This window comes from Chiroxiphia lanceolata, chromosome 15, assembly GCF_009829145.1.
Source record: "Chiroxiphia lanceolata isolate bChiLan1 chromosome 15, bChiLan1.pri, whole genome shotgun sequence".
In the NCBI taxonomy this organism is placed as follows: domain Eukaryota; kingdom Metazoa; phylum Chordata; class Aves; order Passeriformes; family Pipridae; genus Chiroxiphia; species Chiroxiphia lanceolata.
In genome coordinates this window covers 16,897,055-16,914,040 of record NC_045651.1, presented here as the reverse complement: position 1 = coordinate 16,914,040, position 16,986 = coordinate 16,897,055, and the positions used below count along the sequence as shown (strand labels likewise).

General features: G+C 50.6%; 1 protein-coding gene across 2 annotated transcripts in view; it reads left to right on the top strand.

The window, feature by feature from the left end:
* Positions 1–14,269, top strand: part of JADE2 (jade family PHD finger 2) — a 73,593-nt gene extending 59,324 nt beyond the window's left edge. Inside the window, exons 10-12 of one of the 2 annotated variants that reach the window (XM_032702732.1) lie at positions 4,128–4,245; positions 8,166–8,294; positions 9,681–14,269. In XM_032702732.1, the coding sequence (XP_032558623.1) occupies positions 4,128–4,245; positions 8,166–8,294; positions 9,681–10,549 (1,116 nt within the window). In that variant the 3' untranslated portion in view covers positions 10,550–14,269. The remainder of the gene's footprint in view (positions 1–4,127; positions 4,246–8,165; positions 8,295–9,680) is intronic. The other variant, XM_032702734.1, reaches the window with a different exon arrangement.
* Positions 14,270–16,986: the final 2,717 nt, after the last annotated feature.

The following is a 16,986-nucleotide window of genomic DNA, read 5'->3' as shown; positions in this document are numbered from 1 at the left end:
ACGTCATTATTTACTTCCATTAAACATCCAAGATGTGTGAAAGGCAGGAGTGAGAGCAGGGCCAGTGGGACTGGGCATTCCCTGCCCTGCCGCAGCCGAAAGTGGGTCGGCTCCTCAGGGAGCTGCTGGCAGAGGCAGAGCAATGCCAGAGGATGCAGACAGAGCATGCAGGCACCTGCAGGTCCCCGTGGTGCAGGACATCCTTGAATCCTCCCATCCACAGGGGAAGGGAGCAGCTTTTTGGGTGAGGGCATTGGTGGAACAGCCAGGCTCAGGTGGTGCCAGAACTCCCCGGGCTGGGCTGGGTGCTGCACCCTGCTGCTCTCTGTCATGGCTGCACCACTGTCAGCCCCAAAATCACAACCACTTCCACCAGATTAATTGCTGAAGACACTAAAAATGACGTGATGCCCTGTGGACACCCCTCCATACTGCTTATGTGGAGGGCAGAGGCAGGGATGGGGCAGAGGCAGGCTGGAGATGAGGACTGGAGAACTGGCAGCAAAGGTGAGAGGCAGCGAGGGGAAGAAGCACAGGGAAGCACAGGGGAAGAAGCACACACAGAACCTGGGGAGGGGACAGGTACAGTAGTGGTGCTGCTGGGGAGCACATGGGCATAGCACAGGGGAGCAGTGGGACAGGGACAGGCAGGGCAAGGGTGCTCAGCCTGGCATGCAGAGCCCAAGCTCCCTCTCCTCCTCTGCTTAAGACCCAAGCCCTACCTGGTCCCCCCTCTCCTCCTTCTGCCAGGGGGATGAATCCATGGCCCTTGCTCAGGTCCCTGCCTGACTGCCCACTCAGGGTGCAAAAGCCATGGGAGGGCCCAGGGGGTCTCTGGGAGCAAGGAAGGAGGAAAGCAGGAAAACAGCATTGCTTTGACTCAGTGGGTGTGGTGCTGTGGTTCCCTGAGCAGAGGGCTGGGGGTGCTGCAGCTCCCTGGGTGGTGAAGGTGGTGAGGATGCTGCCCCTGCATGTCCCTGAACCCTCTCTCCAAGCTGCTGAGGGTCTGTGGCAGAGTTTAACCTATGGGTGGGAAGGTGGTGTGGGTGGGCACTGCATTCATGTCCAGGTGGGGTTTCAGCTCTGGACCAGCCTGTTCCTTCCTGCACCCACCTCCCAGGTACATCCTGGAGCCAGAGAGCCTTCTCCTGTGTAAAAGCAATTGGATTTGAAGCTATTAATCTCTTTTCTGTGGTCCTGTCTGCCTTCATCCCTGTGGCCATTACTGCCATCACTCCTGCCTTTACCCCCTCACGTTCCCCTCTCTGTGTGGGTCTGCCACCATTAGTTGGTCTCCATCACCAGGCTATGGCAACAGGCTGCAGCTGCCCATCCGAGGGTGACAAGTTCAACTCACTTTTCCCCCCTCATCTGCTCCATATTGTAAGTCTAAACCAGGCTGCTCTGCCTCCCACTGCTTCCCCTTGTTCCCAGCTTGGCTTTCCCAGCTGCAGTGAACCACTGTGCACCCCTGGGTACCGTGCTTTGCTCACAGCGGCTTCTCTTTGATTTCTTTGTGTCAAAACTTGGTGTTTTACCAGATTTCCCATTTTCCAGAGTTGCCTCCAGGCTTTGTGGGGTGTGCCCATCGGCGTTCAGCCTCTGCTTAGCAACTCCCTGCCAGGTTTCACTGCCTGGCCGTGGAAGAGCTGTTTGTTTGTTCTACTTCCAAGAGTGGAACAGTAAACACCAGCTGGATCAAAGTCCAGTGCTCATATGGGTGATACAGGTTTTAATCCAGTTGTTTCCAGTGCATCCCAGGTGTCTGATCCTACTTGGCAGTGCCAGTCACAGCCACCCTGCTTCACATCAGATTGGGGTCGGAGACAAGCAGCCTGGAGGGGTGACTTTCAGAGGGTGTCCGTGGGGCATCAAGTTGGATTTTAGTGTTTTCAGCAATTCATATGGAAATGGGTGTGATTTCAGGGCTGATAGTGGTCTCTGGATCCAGGAGTTGGGGAGGCAGAAGCAGCAGAGCAGATGACATGGGGACATCCAGGGTGATGATGTTTCCCTCTGCCATTTTTTAACCCCTGTCGTTTCTGCACTTCACAGTGTCAGCAAATTTAACCTATTGCCTGGGAATCCTAATACATTCCCCTTGTTTTCTTTCTGGCCTTTTTTTAACACTCTTTGCCTTTTCTAAAAGCTTTTTCCCAAGGGCTGAGTGTTTAAATTAACTTTAACAAAAAGCTGTAGTTTCCAGGCTTTCACACCAGCATCTAAGCTTGGCTTGGGGAAGCAGCACTGGGTGGTGTTGAGCTGTGTAAGTGTGGGTAAATACCAGCAGTCTCTAAGCAAAGCTAAAGTAATGTTTTCTTCCAGGAATATCAAATCATAGAGAAGAGATACCGCCAAACGCTTGGAGATTCAGGTTGCCAGAGGCAGTTGTTTTCTTCATAAAGAAATTTTAGTTTGATGTTTTCTCCAATCCAGAATGAAAAAAAGATATAACAGAGTAAAATACACTACAAAGCTCACTGCCTTGTATTTACAGCTAGGGGATTCAACAGCAACAACAAAAAAAGAACAGCTTTTTCTCCTGTATCCCTAAGCATTCCCAAATTGTCCTTAGGTAAGAGCAGTGTCATTAAAGGACAGCTGCAATCATCCTTTTGCCCTCATAGCCTTTGGTGGCAGATACCAGGTAGGCATGGACAGTGTCACTGTGAGAGGCACAAAGCCTCCTGACCACGTAGGGACAGTCCCCCAAGCCTGACAATACTCTCCAGAGAGGGCTTTGGAGACTAGAGGGGGGAGGAATTGAAGACATCAGCATCACACAGGAGTGTGGACGTGTCCACACACATTCCTGTCCGTGAATCCCACGCCTCCATTCAGGCCACCTCCTCCTTACCTTATTACAGGCAGCTTTGCTCTCTCAGAGCATCAGAAAGCTGAGTAAATGCTGTCAAATCCTGTTAGCTGCCATTAGCATTTCTGTTCTGCAGCCAAACGCCTCCACTTCCTCCCGGAGCCTCGGTGCCCGCCGCAGCCATGGTGCCAGAGCCTGGCTCTGCAGCCACCCATGCTCAGGGCTGGCAAAAGCGTGGCACTGAGACTCATCAGGAGGCAGGTGCCAGCAGGTATCAGCAGCAGCTCTGTCATCTTATGCTGCTGGGGTGTTTTTACCAGCAGCCCCGTGTGATAAGCGGGGTTTAGCCACTGCTACATGTGAGCAGTTGCACCTTGTGCCTTGCTGTTTGTGTTTAGAGCTTCGTGTAATCGTAGAATGGGTTGGGTTGGGTTGGAAGGGACCTTAAAGATCACTTGGTTCCAACCCCAGCACCGTGGTTAATGAAATTCCTTGGTCTGGGACAAAATGCAGCAGGGATTTGCAGGTAGATGTGGAGCAAGGGTGAGTAACCAAATAGAGGGGCCAGATTTGAGGTAGGGAGCTGCACTGGCTGCTGACCTGGGCCAGCATCACTGGGGTATTTTGCTGTGTTTTCTGTGCTTTGCCCTGGTACCTGCTTTAGGGCATCAGACATCTGTAAGGCTTTCAGTGTCCTTAGCCTGATATGGACACCTCCATCCCAGCCCTGCCCCTTCCCTGCACTGGCTGTGGGAAGAGGGTCTCTCCCTCCCTGCAGAAGGATCAATTTGTGGGTGAGAACTGGTGTGTTGACTCAGGGTACCAAGGTACTTCTCAGCATTTGGCATTTTTTGGTGCAGGTGTCTGTGACAGGGATGTGCATGATGCAGCTGCTGGGTGGGCTCAGCACAGTGCTCAGGGGCTTGGAGCTGGACCTCCAGAACTGTGTTATAATGCTCCTTCTACAGCATCTTCCTTCTGAGACTTCCCAGTGTCTGTGCTGGAGAAGGCAGCCAGCCTTCCTTGCCCCCATTGAGGTCTTGGCTGTTGGAGCCAGAACAGAGAGGTTTAGGCTGGGAATCATTCACCACGTGCTTTTTCCCATATGTATTCCACAGTTTGGATCACTGCTAGTCCTGGCTCACCCAAAGGGCCCTGGTAGGAGTTCTGGTGGAACACAGATGATGGTGAGGTGAAGAGGACCCAATCCCAGGGAGTGGGGATTTCCCTGGGCAGCAGAAGCAGCAACACCGCTTGAGGGGACCTGTTTTGACCCTGCCTAAACCAGACCCTGTTTCTTGTGTTTCTGTAGGTAAGAAATCTCTGTTACATGGTGACGAGACGGGAGAAAATGAAACACACCATCTGTAAACTGCAGGAGCAGATCTTCCATCTCCAGATGAAGCTTATTGAGAAGGATCTTTACCCAGGTCAGTACTGCTTCCCAGAGCTTGGTCTTGCACCCACTGTCCCTGCCATCCTCTGAAGCCAAAGTTGGGTGCCCAAGGCCCCACCCCAAGGAAGCCAGGGCTGTCCCTTCCCCCTGTTTTGGAACACATGGTTCCTGTGTTGACTCCGAAATACAAAAATAAGGCCAGACCCAGGATGACCAGTGAGCTGGAGCTCCTGTTTTCACAGACCCCTCTTGATCCTCCTCTCCCTGGGAATCAGTCAGAAGGACCAAGCATTTGCTTAGGTGAGGATGCTGAGGCAGTGTTTGGTGCCTTTTGTGGAGCTGGAGCTGTCTGGGAGGAGATGGTAAATCCTGGCCACGGGGCTGATCCGTGGCAGCTGGTTCCCTGGCCCCGTGGCAGCCCCGCTTCGGGCTCTCCGCATTTTCCTTTGGCTCTGTCAGGAATCAAGGGTTAAGCTGCTGGTGGGGGGTCTGTTGCTCCAGGAGACCAGCTCCTTCAGCTCTGGAGGGCTGCAGCTCTCTGCTCCATGTACCCATTAGTGGAGATCATGCTGCTGCATGCAAAGCCTCTGGCAACTTTTATTGAGCAACTGAAATAAAGTTGATTTCCTTTTGTCCTACTTTTTTTTCCTTTTGCACAAGCAGTGCCGGAGCCCACAGCTCCTTCTCCCTCCTCCTTCTCCTCCTTTCCCTTCGGTGGCAGGGCAGAGCAGACCCCATGGCTGCAGAACAGTTTTTCCAGCAGCAGCATCTGGCGCTTTGGCAGCCGCTTCCGACGGTTGTTGTGTTTGTGGCTTTGGAGTTGTGTTTGAAACCATCACATGGTTGGGGTTGCTTCAGGAACCGTCTGGGCTGAGCTTTCCTTGACAAAAGTCTCCTTTCACTGAAGTTTTGGAGGCCGAGGGATGTGTATATTGAGGTGCCTGTGACTCAGGCCCGTGTGAATTCCTCTGGATGGCCAAAGCCAGACAGCGATGGGGACAGGGGTGGCTGGACCCCAGGGTTTCTCCAGGGAGATGTGGGATCTGTAAATCCTGGTCCCTGTGACACTGTGTGTTGCTCTACGTCCTCACTGAGCCAGCCTGAACACACACAGAATGGTGTTCCCAGCTGTTCCCACCAACTGCATTGCACATCCATTCCCCGTCTCCCGGGATGTTTGTGCTGGGTGGTGCTCCCAGCAGTGATGTGCTTGCTGGGGTGGTGAGGTGGGAGATCCAGCTCAGGAATACAGATAGAAGACAAGAGGAACAAGCTCAGATCCTGAAGGCAGGTGCCGTGCACTGTACTCCTGGGTTCTCTGGCCTTCAGGGGGATCTCAGGGGACCTCGGGATGCTTTTCAGTTCAGCTGGTTGAACCCAGTTCATCATTTGCAGCTCTCAGAAGGAGACAGGTGCAGGGTAGTGTGCCAGGAAGGGTTTTTGAGCTCACCTCCCTTGCGGACAAGGTGTTAGATAGCTGGAAATGCCCCTGGGGGACCTGTGTTCCCCAAAATGCCTTGGGCAGTCTGACCACCAGTGCATGCCTGACCCTCTCTCTGATACAGTGATGGGGTAGGACCTGGCAAATCCTCCCAGGGAGAGCTGAGCCAGGGCCTTGCCAGTGGGGTGTAGATGCCAACCAATGATGGGGAGCTGTGTTGGGGCTCTTCTGATAGTGTTTCAGGGTTGTCTGCACTGCCCAGTACCTGTGCTGTGCAATTGCCTTTCCCCAAAATGTTATGTGTACTTGAGAAAAAGCACAGCTGCTGTTCCCATGATGTTTGTTCTGCCCAAAGGTGAGTGATCAGAGACAAACCCCCAGTTGAGAGGGTGGCCCAGCTGGGAATTGGTGTTCAGGCATCACTTCAGACCCTGGGATGCAGATGCTCTTCTCTCCTGCCCCACCTGGCCGGTGTTTGCCCATTCATTTTCCACTGAACCCACTGGGATGAGCTGCTTGTCTCTCCTGGGATGGACTTTTTGGTTGAGCATGAGCAGGGACTAACTGCTCCCTCTGGCACCCAGGTCCCAGGAATCACTGCTGCCAGAGAAAGGGCCCAGCTGGTGGGATTTGGTCCTGGAATCTCCAGGTGGTTTGGGCATCTGGGTCCTTCCTGTGCCAGGGGGACATCAAGGACCTGAATGCCTTTTGTCATCAGTCCGTGGAGTCTCCTGAGCTTGGGAGGAGTTCCTTTGCCAGGTGATGGTACCTGGAGCTGCAGATACTCAGCACCCAGTGGGACCAAAGCTTTGGACAGATAAATCACTGCTGAATTTTCCAGCATTACAAAGCACTTACTGGTATGGAAACAGGGGATGGTTCCACCCCCCCCCCCAGCTCCCAACAGGGCTGTTCTCCATACCTGGGGTTCCTTGGAGAAAGGAAGAAGTCTCAGTTATTCCAGCCAGATGAGGCCAGTTTTTAACTGCTGTTACAGTAGCCATCGACCGAGATCTGTTGGGGTTGTTCCAAAGATGGTTTTGGCACAAAGGTTTTTTTGGACTGGCTCCCACATAAAACTCAGAACAGGAGGGGTTTATTTTTCCCGCTGTCAAATGATCATTTAAGCAGGAGATTCTTAATAAAATCAGTGAGAACTGCCCGTGTAAAATGAACCCTCCTCTCCTCCCTGTATTTTTCTTGCACGGAGTGAAAAGTAAACACTGTCTGGCTTTGAAACACGGCTACTATTTTGACAGGTTCCTCTTCAGAAAGTGCTGCTCGGGTTTCTCTTCAGCCCCGTTGTGCTGTCTAAACAAAGTTAAGATTTTGATTTTGTAAGGGAACTGAAAAATGTGTCTGCCTTCCTCCCCTTACTTGGCAGGAACGTGGCAAATACCAGGTTTGCCTTTGCTTTTCTTTCTTCCTGCGAGTCCTTGGGTCAGGAGGGGTTCCTGGCTTGGCAACCCCAGGACTGTAAATCCTCTGTTAATCCAGACTCAGGCAGGTGCAACGCAAATTCCCTCCCCAGCTCACCCAGTACATTTCCACTGGCACAGCAGGGGCACAGCTGGGGTTACTCCCTCTGACCCATCCACTCCTTGGCCTCTCTGCCAGGTCTGTTGAGGATTTGCTGCTGGCTGACACAATAAACTGATTTCTTCCTTAAAATCATTGCTCAGCCTATGGACCAGCCTCTGAAAAACTGCCTGTCTCACCTCCACTTCCATCAGCCACCCACATTTTGGTTTAAGGGCAATATCCTTCTCCCTCTGAAAATTAATAGAACTCTTAGCGTGGACTTCTGAGGGACATTGGCCTAACGGAGTAAATAAAAACTGTTGTAAGTATTTTACTTGGCAATGCAGGTTGTACTTTTATAGGGCATTTGTCCTGTTTACCCAGGAGGAATAAATCCAGTAGGGCTTCAAAGCCATTTAGGAAATGCTAATTTTTAGGTGAATGTCTGCATAGCTAAGAGTTTGCTCCCTGCCTTTCCATGGGCAATCCTGGTCATCTTTCCCGCTCCATGTACTTATATCATTTTGGGTTTTTTATCACCCCTGCACAGTTTGAGTGTGAGCAGCTGCTGTTGCTGAAAGGTCAAATCGAATCAAGATCAGCCTCCTGGCAGGTGTCCGAGCAGGATTTGGGGTTACTCCTTTGTGAGTCCTCACCCCAAAGCCCTGGTCCAGGGGGGCACCTCGGTGGTTGCAGGGTCTCCAGTGAGTCCCCTGCCTTCAGTGGGGCTGCTCCTGTGGCCTTGCCAAGCTCCTCTCCAAGGCCCAAACCTCTTTTTTATATAACCTACAGGATTCAGATTTTCTTAAAATACAGAGAGCATAGCCTACAGCTCTCCAAAAAGTGGCTGTTGTTCCCCCTTCGTGTTGGAGTTGCTTGCAGGTCTGCTCCAGGTCTCCACTGTGGGGTGTCCCCAGGGGAACTTGTTCACTGCAGCGTCCCTGGTGCCTCGTCTCACACGGCCTTTTCCTTTTTTTCCTAAAAAATGCCAGAACAAACTGGGAAGAGGACAAAGGGTAAGAAAAGTGACCCAAGAAGGAAAGGAAGAGATGGTAGAAAAAATAGTCCTGAGAAGACAGAGAAAAGGAAATCAGTCAACGAAACTGTATTGGGACAATTGGGTAAGTCTGATTTTATGGGTGTGGAGCTGACCCGTGCCACTGGAGACTCCCTGTTTTGGGGAGCAGGGTTTTAAGAGTCCCAGCCCCTGATCCCTCCTGCACGTACACGGTGGAGTTACACCTTCCATCTCTCCTTTGTAGAACTCAACCTGAATTATCCAGGTCCTGTGAGAGAGACTGGGAGTGAAATACAGTCCCTGGTGGGGCAGGGGGTGTAAAATCCGCCTCCGTAGCCCCAGGATTGGGAGAATGTGTTACAAAACCTGTGGTGTGCTGCTGGAGCGTGATTTCGCTTTCGGGGGATAAAATCAGACTTACCCAGCCCGTGGTAGGGCTGCTCCCCCGTGTCCTCTGTGCTGTGCAGCAATGGTGAGCACAGCACATGGGCTGGGAGTTCTCATGGCATGTACTGCCCCTGGTCAGGTGCCAGGGTGAGGTGTTGTCTCCTCCAAAAGGACCACGGTAAAGTGCAGGAGGTGCAGGGTCACATCCCATCGTTGCTCACAGGTGAGGGTGATGCAAAGCTGTCACCACAAGCAGCAGACATTGTGGACGTGACTCACCCTGCCCGTGCCGCTGCTCTTTCCCTCTCTGTTGCCAGAGTGACTGCTTCAAAGGAAATCCAAAATCAAACCTCATTTTTCCTGCATCCGTAAAACCAGCTCTGATGTTGAACCCGTGGGTTTCTGTTTCTGGGATTAAAATGCTTGTGCCTGTGCAGGTGTGTGCCTTTACTAATTAGACCCAGCCCAGCCCACGGTGCTCACTCTTGCTCTCAGAGATCATTATTAGGACGTTTTTCAGCTTTTTCCATTCCAGTCTTAATCTCTGCTCCTCTTCTTCAGCCTCCTCACCTCTCAAGATGTTCTCAGACCTGCCTCCCATGCAGATTTAGCACCAGTCCCATCACCACACTGGCGGCCTGGCTCTGGTGCTGGCCCACATGGTGACCTAGTGGCAGCTGCTCCCTGGGGAACCTGTCACCCCTTGCCTGGGCACGAATCCTGCTCTGTCACCAAATTTTTCAGCATATGTTTGGATTGTTTGTCTGCCACCTTTGCATGGGGATGTATTTGCCCCCTTGCTGGGATGGGTCATTGCTTGACGTCTTTGCTGAAGAAAGATGCTTGATTTGGATTCAGGGAGGTTCATGGAGTGTGGCATGTGAAGGACAACTCAGGTTGTTGTGCTGTGATCTCAGTGAACCCCAAATTCAGCATCAGTGCTGGAGTAAACCCTCCTCTCTCCTGGTGTGCTGTGTTAGAGTTGACCTTTAGAGTGTTTCTCCGGTGCCGGGGAGTTTTGGTGAAGATGGTGGCGGTGGTGGAGGCCAACGTGCCTGTTCCTGGCTTCTGAGGCAAATCTTCCATTCTTATTTTTTTCCAGGCTTGTCAACCTCCTTCCCCATCGACGGGACCTTCTTCAACAGCTGGTTGGCGCAGTCGGTGCAGATCACGGCGGAGAACATGGCCATGAGCGAGTGGTCCCTCAACAACGCCCACCACGAGGACAGCACCCCCGGCCTCTCCGAGGAGCTCCTCCAGGACGAGGAGACCTTGCTGAGCTTCATGATGGACCATTCCCTCAGGTCCCCGTTCAGGCAGAGCGAGGCCACAAAGAAAGTGAAAAGCAGAACGAGAACGAACACTAAGAAAAAGCTGCCGCGGAGCAGCCCCCCCGCTGTGGGCGGGGGCCACCCGGAGGGCTCAGAGCCCTGGACTACCAACGCCAGCAACTTGTTGGATGATCCCGCCAAGCCCTTCGCTCTGGATTCCAGGCCGAGCAAGTCGGAGAAAGGGGCGGCGAAGCTTCCCACCGACCGCAAAGGGACGGGCGAGGCCAAAAGGGCGGCCAAGAAGGGCTCTCTCCAGAAAGCCAGCGAGCCTCACGCCCCTGCCGGGACACGGGGCTGCGTCAGCAAGGAGGAGGAGGAGGAGGAGGAGGAGGAGACGCCGCGCTGCGCTCAGCCCGAGCCCAACCCCGCGGCCAAAGTGCCTGACTCCGTAGGTAGCCCCAAAACCATCGTGCGGTTCAAATTACCAAAGGAGAGCCGGGGGGCGCGGCGCTCGCAGCCCCCCAAGCCCGAGGGCGCCGGCGGAGCTCCCCTGCGTCGCTTCGACGCCGACACGGACGGATACTTCTCCGACGCCGAGATGAGCGACTCGGACGGGGAGTCCCGCGGCGGCCGGGCACAGCGGGGCCAGCTGGACGCGGCCGGCGAGGACATCGTCAGGATGAGCATCCTGGCGTCCTAACTCCTCCCACCGCGCCGGCTCCACGAGGCCTCAACCCAGTTCCAACTGCCATGTCCGATTTCTGCCTGGTATCACGGCGAGGGGGGTTTTTAATATGTGTATATAGTTGGAAGTTCGGCACTGTTGTCTTTCTCTTCTCGATACGCCTGAGACACAGCTTCAGCTTCACCGACATCGATGACTGTGACAGCAGCGGTCCCTCCCCGGCTCCCTGCCAGACCCCACTCCCCAGGAACGCGAGCCGGCGCCCGGCAGGACCGATGCCGAGGGTGCCCGGAGGGTGGAGGGTGCCGGTACCCGTGCTTTCTGCAGGGATGACAGTTCAATTAACGGGCATTATTTAATGAGGGGCAGGTTCCTGCCCGGGACGGTTGCCCTCAGAGCAGGGAGCGAGCAGAGGGTCCGGCAGTGACCAGCTGTGGGAGGGGAAATTCCCGCCCGTGTGTGCGGAGACGAGGAAGCAAAATAAGCGATACTAAAATAATTAATGACTAAAGCACAAAAAGCTTGTTGGAGGAAAACGCTTGGGGTGGAAGAGAGCAATGTTACATTTCTATTTTTAGGAAAAAAAACCCCCTCGGTCATTGTTTTTCCCCTCACCTTTCCATCTGGTCGGGATCCGTCCAGGGGCCAGGATGCAAAATTTCCCCCCCCGTCCCTGCCCCCACTGAGGTCTTTAGAAAAGCTGAAGTGATTTACTCAGATGAATGGATCAGCTGGCAGGAAGATGGAAAATGGAAACGTGGGGCAGGGTGGAGGAGAAAAGCATCCTTTAAAACCACCGTGGGGAGTCAGGGTTGGTGTAACCTGGGAAGTTGAGCGATTTTTTTCTGCCCGTGCTTCTCTGTGATGCTGCCGTGGTCCCACCATGCCGGGCTGGCACGTTTGAAATCCCCTTTGCACACCAAAACGATGGCCCCGAGGCCAAACGTGCCATCACCGAGGGGAAATGGCAACCCTTGGCATCACCGTTGTGTTTTCCTACAAAACGCTACAGTGGAAATGGTGAATTTATTCCTCTCCATCCTTTGGGGTTTGGTTTTTTTTTTTTTTTTTTATTCCTTAAATCCTGGTTACAAGCTGTTGACTCGTTGTGGAGGGGTGATTCACAGAAGCTGACATTATAAATATTACAATAATTTAATGCATAAAATGTCCCCAATAAGCCTTAAATGTTGTTTAAAAGCCCATGTTACCTATAAGTCAGGCGAATTTCCATGTTTGCACTTAATTGCACCATTACTTCGGTTTTGGCTTCAAAGGTCACAGTTAAGTCATGCTACGTGTTTTATTGGAGTGACCCCAGTGTGAGCTCAGGGAACAAAAAAAAAAAAAAAAAAGGAATTCACTGAAACTTTTGTTGTTGTTGTTTTTTAAAAATAAAAAAATGTTAAAAAATAATAAAAAAAAAAAAATCACAAATAAAACCAACCCAAACCTGGGACACTTCTGCAACCGGTTAAACCCATCACTAAACAAAAAAAACCTTGCAATTGTCAAACCGATCAGTCAAAGAATTTTGTGGATGCCAAAGAAATATTTTGACAGTCAAGCAGCACAGCCAGAAACCGGAAACTTGTCACTATGAAAAAAAAAAAAAATTGGAAGTTATTTAGCAACCAAGGACTAAAGACACACTCATACCACACTGCTGCGGCGTTAGGTTCCAAGCTTGCTCCGAGGGATGCTGCTGCTCCGAGACCGCATCCTGCCGTTTTGGTTTCCGATGCTTTTTGCTCATTTCACTGTGAGCTTTCTTTTTGAAACTCTGAGACTCTTTTCGATTGATGTTTTAGAGTAGATCATCTTTATCAGCCTTCCAAAAGTCCTTATTATTGGTAAAATTTGCAGCACAGATCAGCGCTGACAGCCCAGCTGATCCCGGGCACGGCGAGCGGCGGCGGCGGCTCCGGGTGGGATGCCCAGCCCTGCCTGAGCCCAACACTCACCCGGCTGAGACTGACCGTGCCTGGGGAGGAATCTTCCTCAGATGGGAAAAATGTGACACAAGTTATTAGTGGGGGGGCGGGGGGGGAAAGGAAAACAACAAAAAAAAAACACATCAAAAAACCAACAAAACGGGAACCACCTTTGTTATAAATTAGCGTAATCCACTGAGGTTGGAAATGAAAATCTGCTCATTAATTAAGGCTCAGTATGTTCAGATAATGTTAAATACAGTAAATAGGACTTAGTTTATCTTATCAGGCTTGCTAGCTTTAGCTCCAGTATCCTAGTATAAGAGTCATAACAATAATCAATATGCTGCCTTTTAATGAATCTTGCTTCCGTGTGCTTCACTCAATTATGGTTAAAAAAAAGCAATCCACAAATTTCGCTGTACACAGCTCCATTCATCAGCTTCTGCACTACTTGTCTTCTCAGTACAGGAAAGCAAAAAGGGGGACACTTTAAAGAACAACCAACCCTGCACCACCAGCACCGGGCAATAAACCAGTTTGAGAGACTCCCAGAACATCAGGCATCGTGTTTTGCCATCAGGAGATGGCATTTAGGTTGGGGAAAGCTGAGGGGGCTGCTGGGGCACAGGGAGAAGAATGGGATGGCGGGAATAGAGAGGAGGGAAGGGGTTCTGGTGAGCCATGGGGCTGAGTGAGGGCTGGACCGTGGCGGGAGGGCTGTGGCCACCCCGGAGCATCCCCTGCCTCGTGCATCCTCGGAGCAGGGGAGTCTGGTGTTCTGGAGAGAAAATGCACAAGGAAAATATTTTTGATGTTAATGTAAATGTATTTTGAAACGAATAGAAAGAAGAAGAAAAAAAAAAAGGTTTATTTTAGTAGAGAAATGTTGTCTTTTAAGATGTATAAACTGCAGGAATCGACATTTGCACTGTAAGAGCACCTGTTTCCTTGGAGAAGCAGCAGCTGTTGAGGTGAGGATGCACAAGGCATCATGCCCTGACCACAGCCCCACACCAGCCCCAGCCCTGATGGCTGTTGGAGTTTCCCAAGTGCAGCTCCCATTCCACGCTCCCATTTTCCCCACACCCATCTTTCAGTTATTTTTCTTTCCTGTATTTTTTTTTTTTTTTGCTTGCACCTGTTTGATGGGGTTAGGATGCCTGCTGTCCCCGAGGGGGGATGCAGAACAGAGCTGGGAGGGATGCAGGATGCAGGAGGAGGATGCTGCTGCAGGGCAGGGCGTGAGGTTTGGTTGTTCTTTAAAGAAATCCCCCCCAGTTTGCACCATTCCACATCCAAAACAACCCACTTCACATCAGTTACAGGAAACGATATGAATGTCGCAGGAGGAGAAACCCTTCTGTTTTCTTTGTTTCAAAGAACGTGATGTGCCATTTGTTAATACAAAAGAGAAATATTGAAAATATATTGAAAAGAGCAATTTTAAATTATTTTTGGCTTATGTTGCAATATTTATTTTCTTGTATTAGAAATTCCTTTGTAGAGAAAAAATGTATTTTTCATTAATGCAAAAACCTATTTCTCCTTTTTGTACATTTTCCATGTTAGTTAATCCTTAAAGCAATATAATGTTATCAGACTCGTTCTGTGTGAGACTGTATTATGCATGCTATTTGTGTTGCCTTGGAATAGCTCTGTCTGCCATTATTTTCATCCTGTTTAGATACAGTGTATGCTTTAATACACATTGGGACCATGGCCCATTGCTTATGAAAAACCCCTTTGCATTCCTCAATGTGTTGGCAAATGCAGTCAATAAAGCAGTGTTTTCTGTGTACCTCGTGTTGTTGGAGTGAGCAGTCACACAGAGCAAACTCACCCAGGGACAGGAGAGCCCATGGAGCATCCCAGGGATGCAGCTCTGTGGGGATGCAGGGCTGGGTCAGCCCTGCTGGTGCAGCCACTTCTGCCTGAGAATAGCAAATTCCTGAACTTCTATTGCACTTCCATTTACATTTCCATCGCCAGACCTCAGCCAGCCCTTGGAAAACGCAGCTGGAGACATTTGTCACTGCTGGAAGGGCAAGCCCAAGCAAGAGGATGTTCACAGAGTCCCCCGTGCCCGAAAGTTTCTGTAATTCGAGGTAACCACCTTTCTCCTGGAGATTTAAGTCTCGTTTTGCAGATTTGGAGCCAAACCCTCAGGGGAAGCTCTGCTGTGAGCTGGGCTGCTCAGAGGAACAGCTTCTTGCACCAGGAGCTGGTGTAGCAGGCAGGGAAAAACGCTGCTAGATTTGCTATTCGTGGGAGCAAAGGCAAGCTGTGAAATCCAAATTACTCCAGCAATGTGTTGCTGTTTGTCAGACACTCCTCGTTCTCCTGCTGATACCAACCAGCAACCTGATCTAGTGGGTGGCATCCCTGCCCATGGAAGGGGATTGGAAATAAATATCTCTGGGGTCCCTTCCAATCTAAACCATTCTGTGGTTCTGCTGGTGTGGGCTGTGGTTGCTGGGCCCGACCCTCCACCTGTGGAGTGTGATGGGAGCACAGGACTCATCACAGAGCTTTAAAAACTTGAATGGGATCCACATCTTCCCGTGAATTCTTGGCTGGCGTGGAGGCCACAGGCAAGGGTGCAGCCTTGTTTCAGCAAATACTGGAGTCATCAAAGAATGGCTCTTTTTTTTCTGCCTTCTTGGCATTTCCTGGCACATTTTTCTTCTGTAAAATTGACCACGTGTCCAAGCTGCTGAAGGAAAATGAGCCGTTCAATAGACATACTTGGTGCAATTTATTAGCAAAGTGATTAATCAGGGAAATCACAGTGCCTGGTGAAGACAGCACAAACCCCATCAATCTGAGATGGGTTTTCTGGGCGTTGAGGGGAAGAAGAGGGGGAAATGCACCTTAAACTGTCATGGGCTTATATGTCACTCTTAAAGGAAAAGGCAAAAAATCGGTTTATTGCGAATGAAGGATTTTGTTACTGGGCTGTGTTATTGCTCACAGCTCTCAAGGCACCCCAGTGATGAACTCAAACTCCTGGCTGGTCCCCAAAACCCCACAGTTCAGGTACAATGCCCACAGCAGCGTGCATGAACCTGCCTGTCCAAAGCCAGTTCAAGAGTTGTCTTCTGTAATAAGTTTTTCACCTGTTTTAGGCAGGGAGATATTAACAGAGTTCAATTCCATAAAGCAGGGAGGGAGGCCAGCCTGCCTGTCATGGCTTAACCCCAACCAGCAACCCCCTTCCCAGCTCCCAGAATGTCTGAGGGGATGATGCTCAGCCCAGACACACCTCGGAGATCTGATGCTTGTCCTTACGAAGTGGCAAGGATTTTGTCTTCAAAATATTTGAGGCTAATGGAAGAGCTTGCCAAATTCCTGGGAAGGTACATCCCTGTCTCTGGCACCTTAGATCAGAGTTGTCTGGGATGGTCTGGCTGGATTTATCATGGGCAGGGATGGACAGACCTGGGGCACCAGTGCTCCACCAGCAGCACCACATCATCCTTCTCCTACAGGTCAGCCTGAGAAATGATTCCCCAATAAAGGTAGAAAAAGCCCTTCTTAGTAATAATCTATATTTATAGGCATTTGGAGCACATAGGGTTTCCCTACGTTGCTCCCTTGGGGTTTGCCTGTAGTATCCTCATCACAGGTGGTGCTGAGTGCCTCGATCTGGAGTGAGCAGCCAAAGAATCATTTCAATTTAATTGCAAAATAAATGTTAAGCTAGCCCCTATATGTTTTGCATAAGGATTGGAAGTGCCACCATAAATACTAATGGAGCAAATACACCCCAGTGTCAGTAAATCATCAGCAACGGATGTGGAAAGGAATTAATTTCCCTTCAGCTTATCCTGAAAGAATTGCAGTAAGACCTTGTTTTATTGTGTTTGATTAAGTGCTGGTGGTATAACATAATTTCCCCTAACCATTAAAACCACTGGTGTTGTACTTCTGCGTAAACGCCTCTAATGTGATGAGAGCATATTTAATATTTACTCTTCCAAAGTTAATACATTTAGGGGAGACATTTTGTGCGCTAAAAATAGTTCCTTGGCCTTGGATTTCCATGTAGGGCTGAGAAATGATGTGTCTGCTGTGATTGCAACAGATGAATAAGAAAAAAAAACAAACAACCTCTAAAAAAATAAACAAACCTTATGACTAACCCACAAAACAGGGGAAAAATCCCACTGCAGCCAATGCCCACCCTGGCTGATCCAGAGGGTTTCACAAGTGCTGTCTGTGCTTTGATGTCTTGCCCATCCCAAAATCCACTTGACAAACTCAATTCCCTGTTCATTTACTGCACAAGTTAAAAATAGACCCGTGGAGGGTCTAACCAGGCACTTTTTTTCATAGAAGATTTATCCAGGTACCTTTTTTCACGGAGGCTTATCCTGGGGATGGGATGGGACTGGCATTGGTTGCAGGCAGCTCTTTCTTCTCCTCTGATGGCCCCACATGGATGTCCAGATCCACCACGGAGTCCTGGTGGGGAAGTGCTCAGCCCCCAGCCAAGTTTTGGGGGCACAGGGGGGC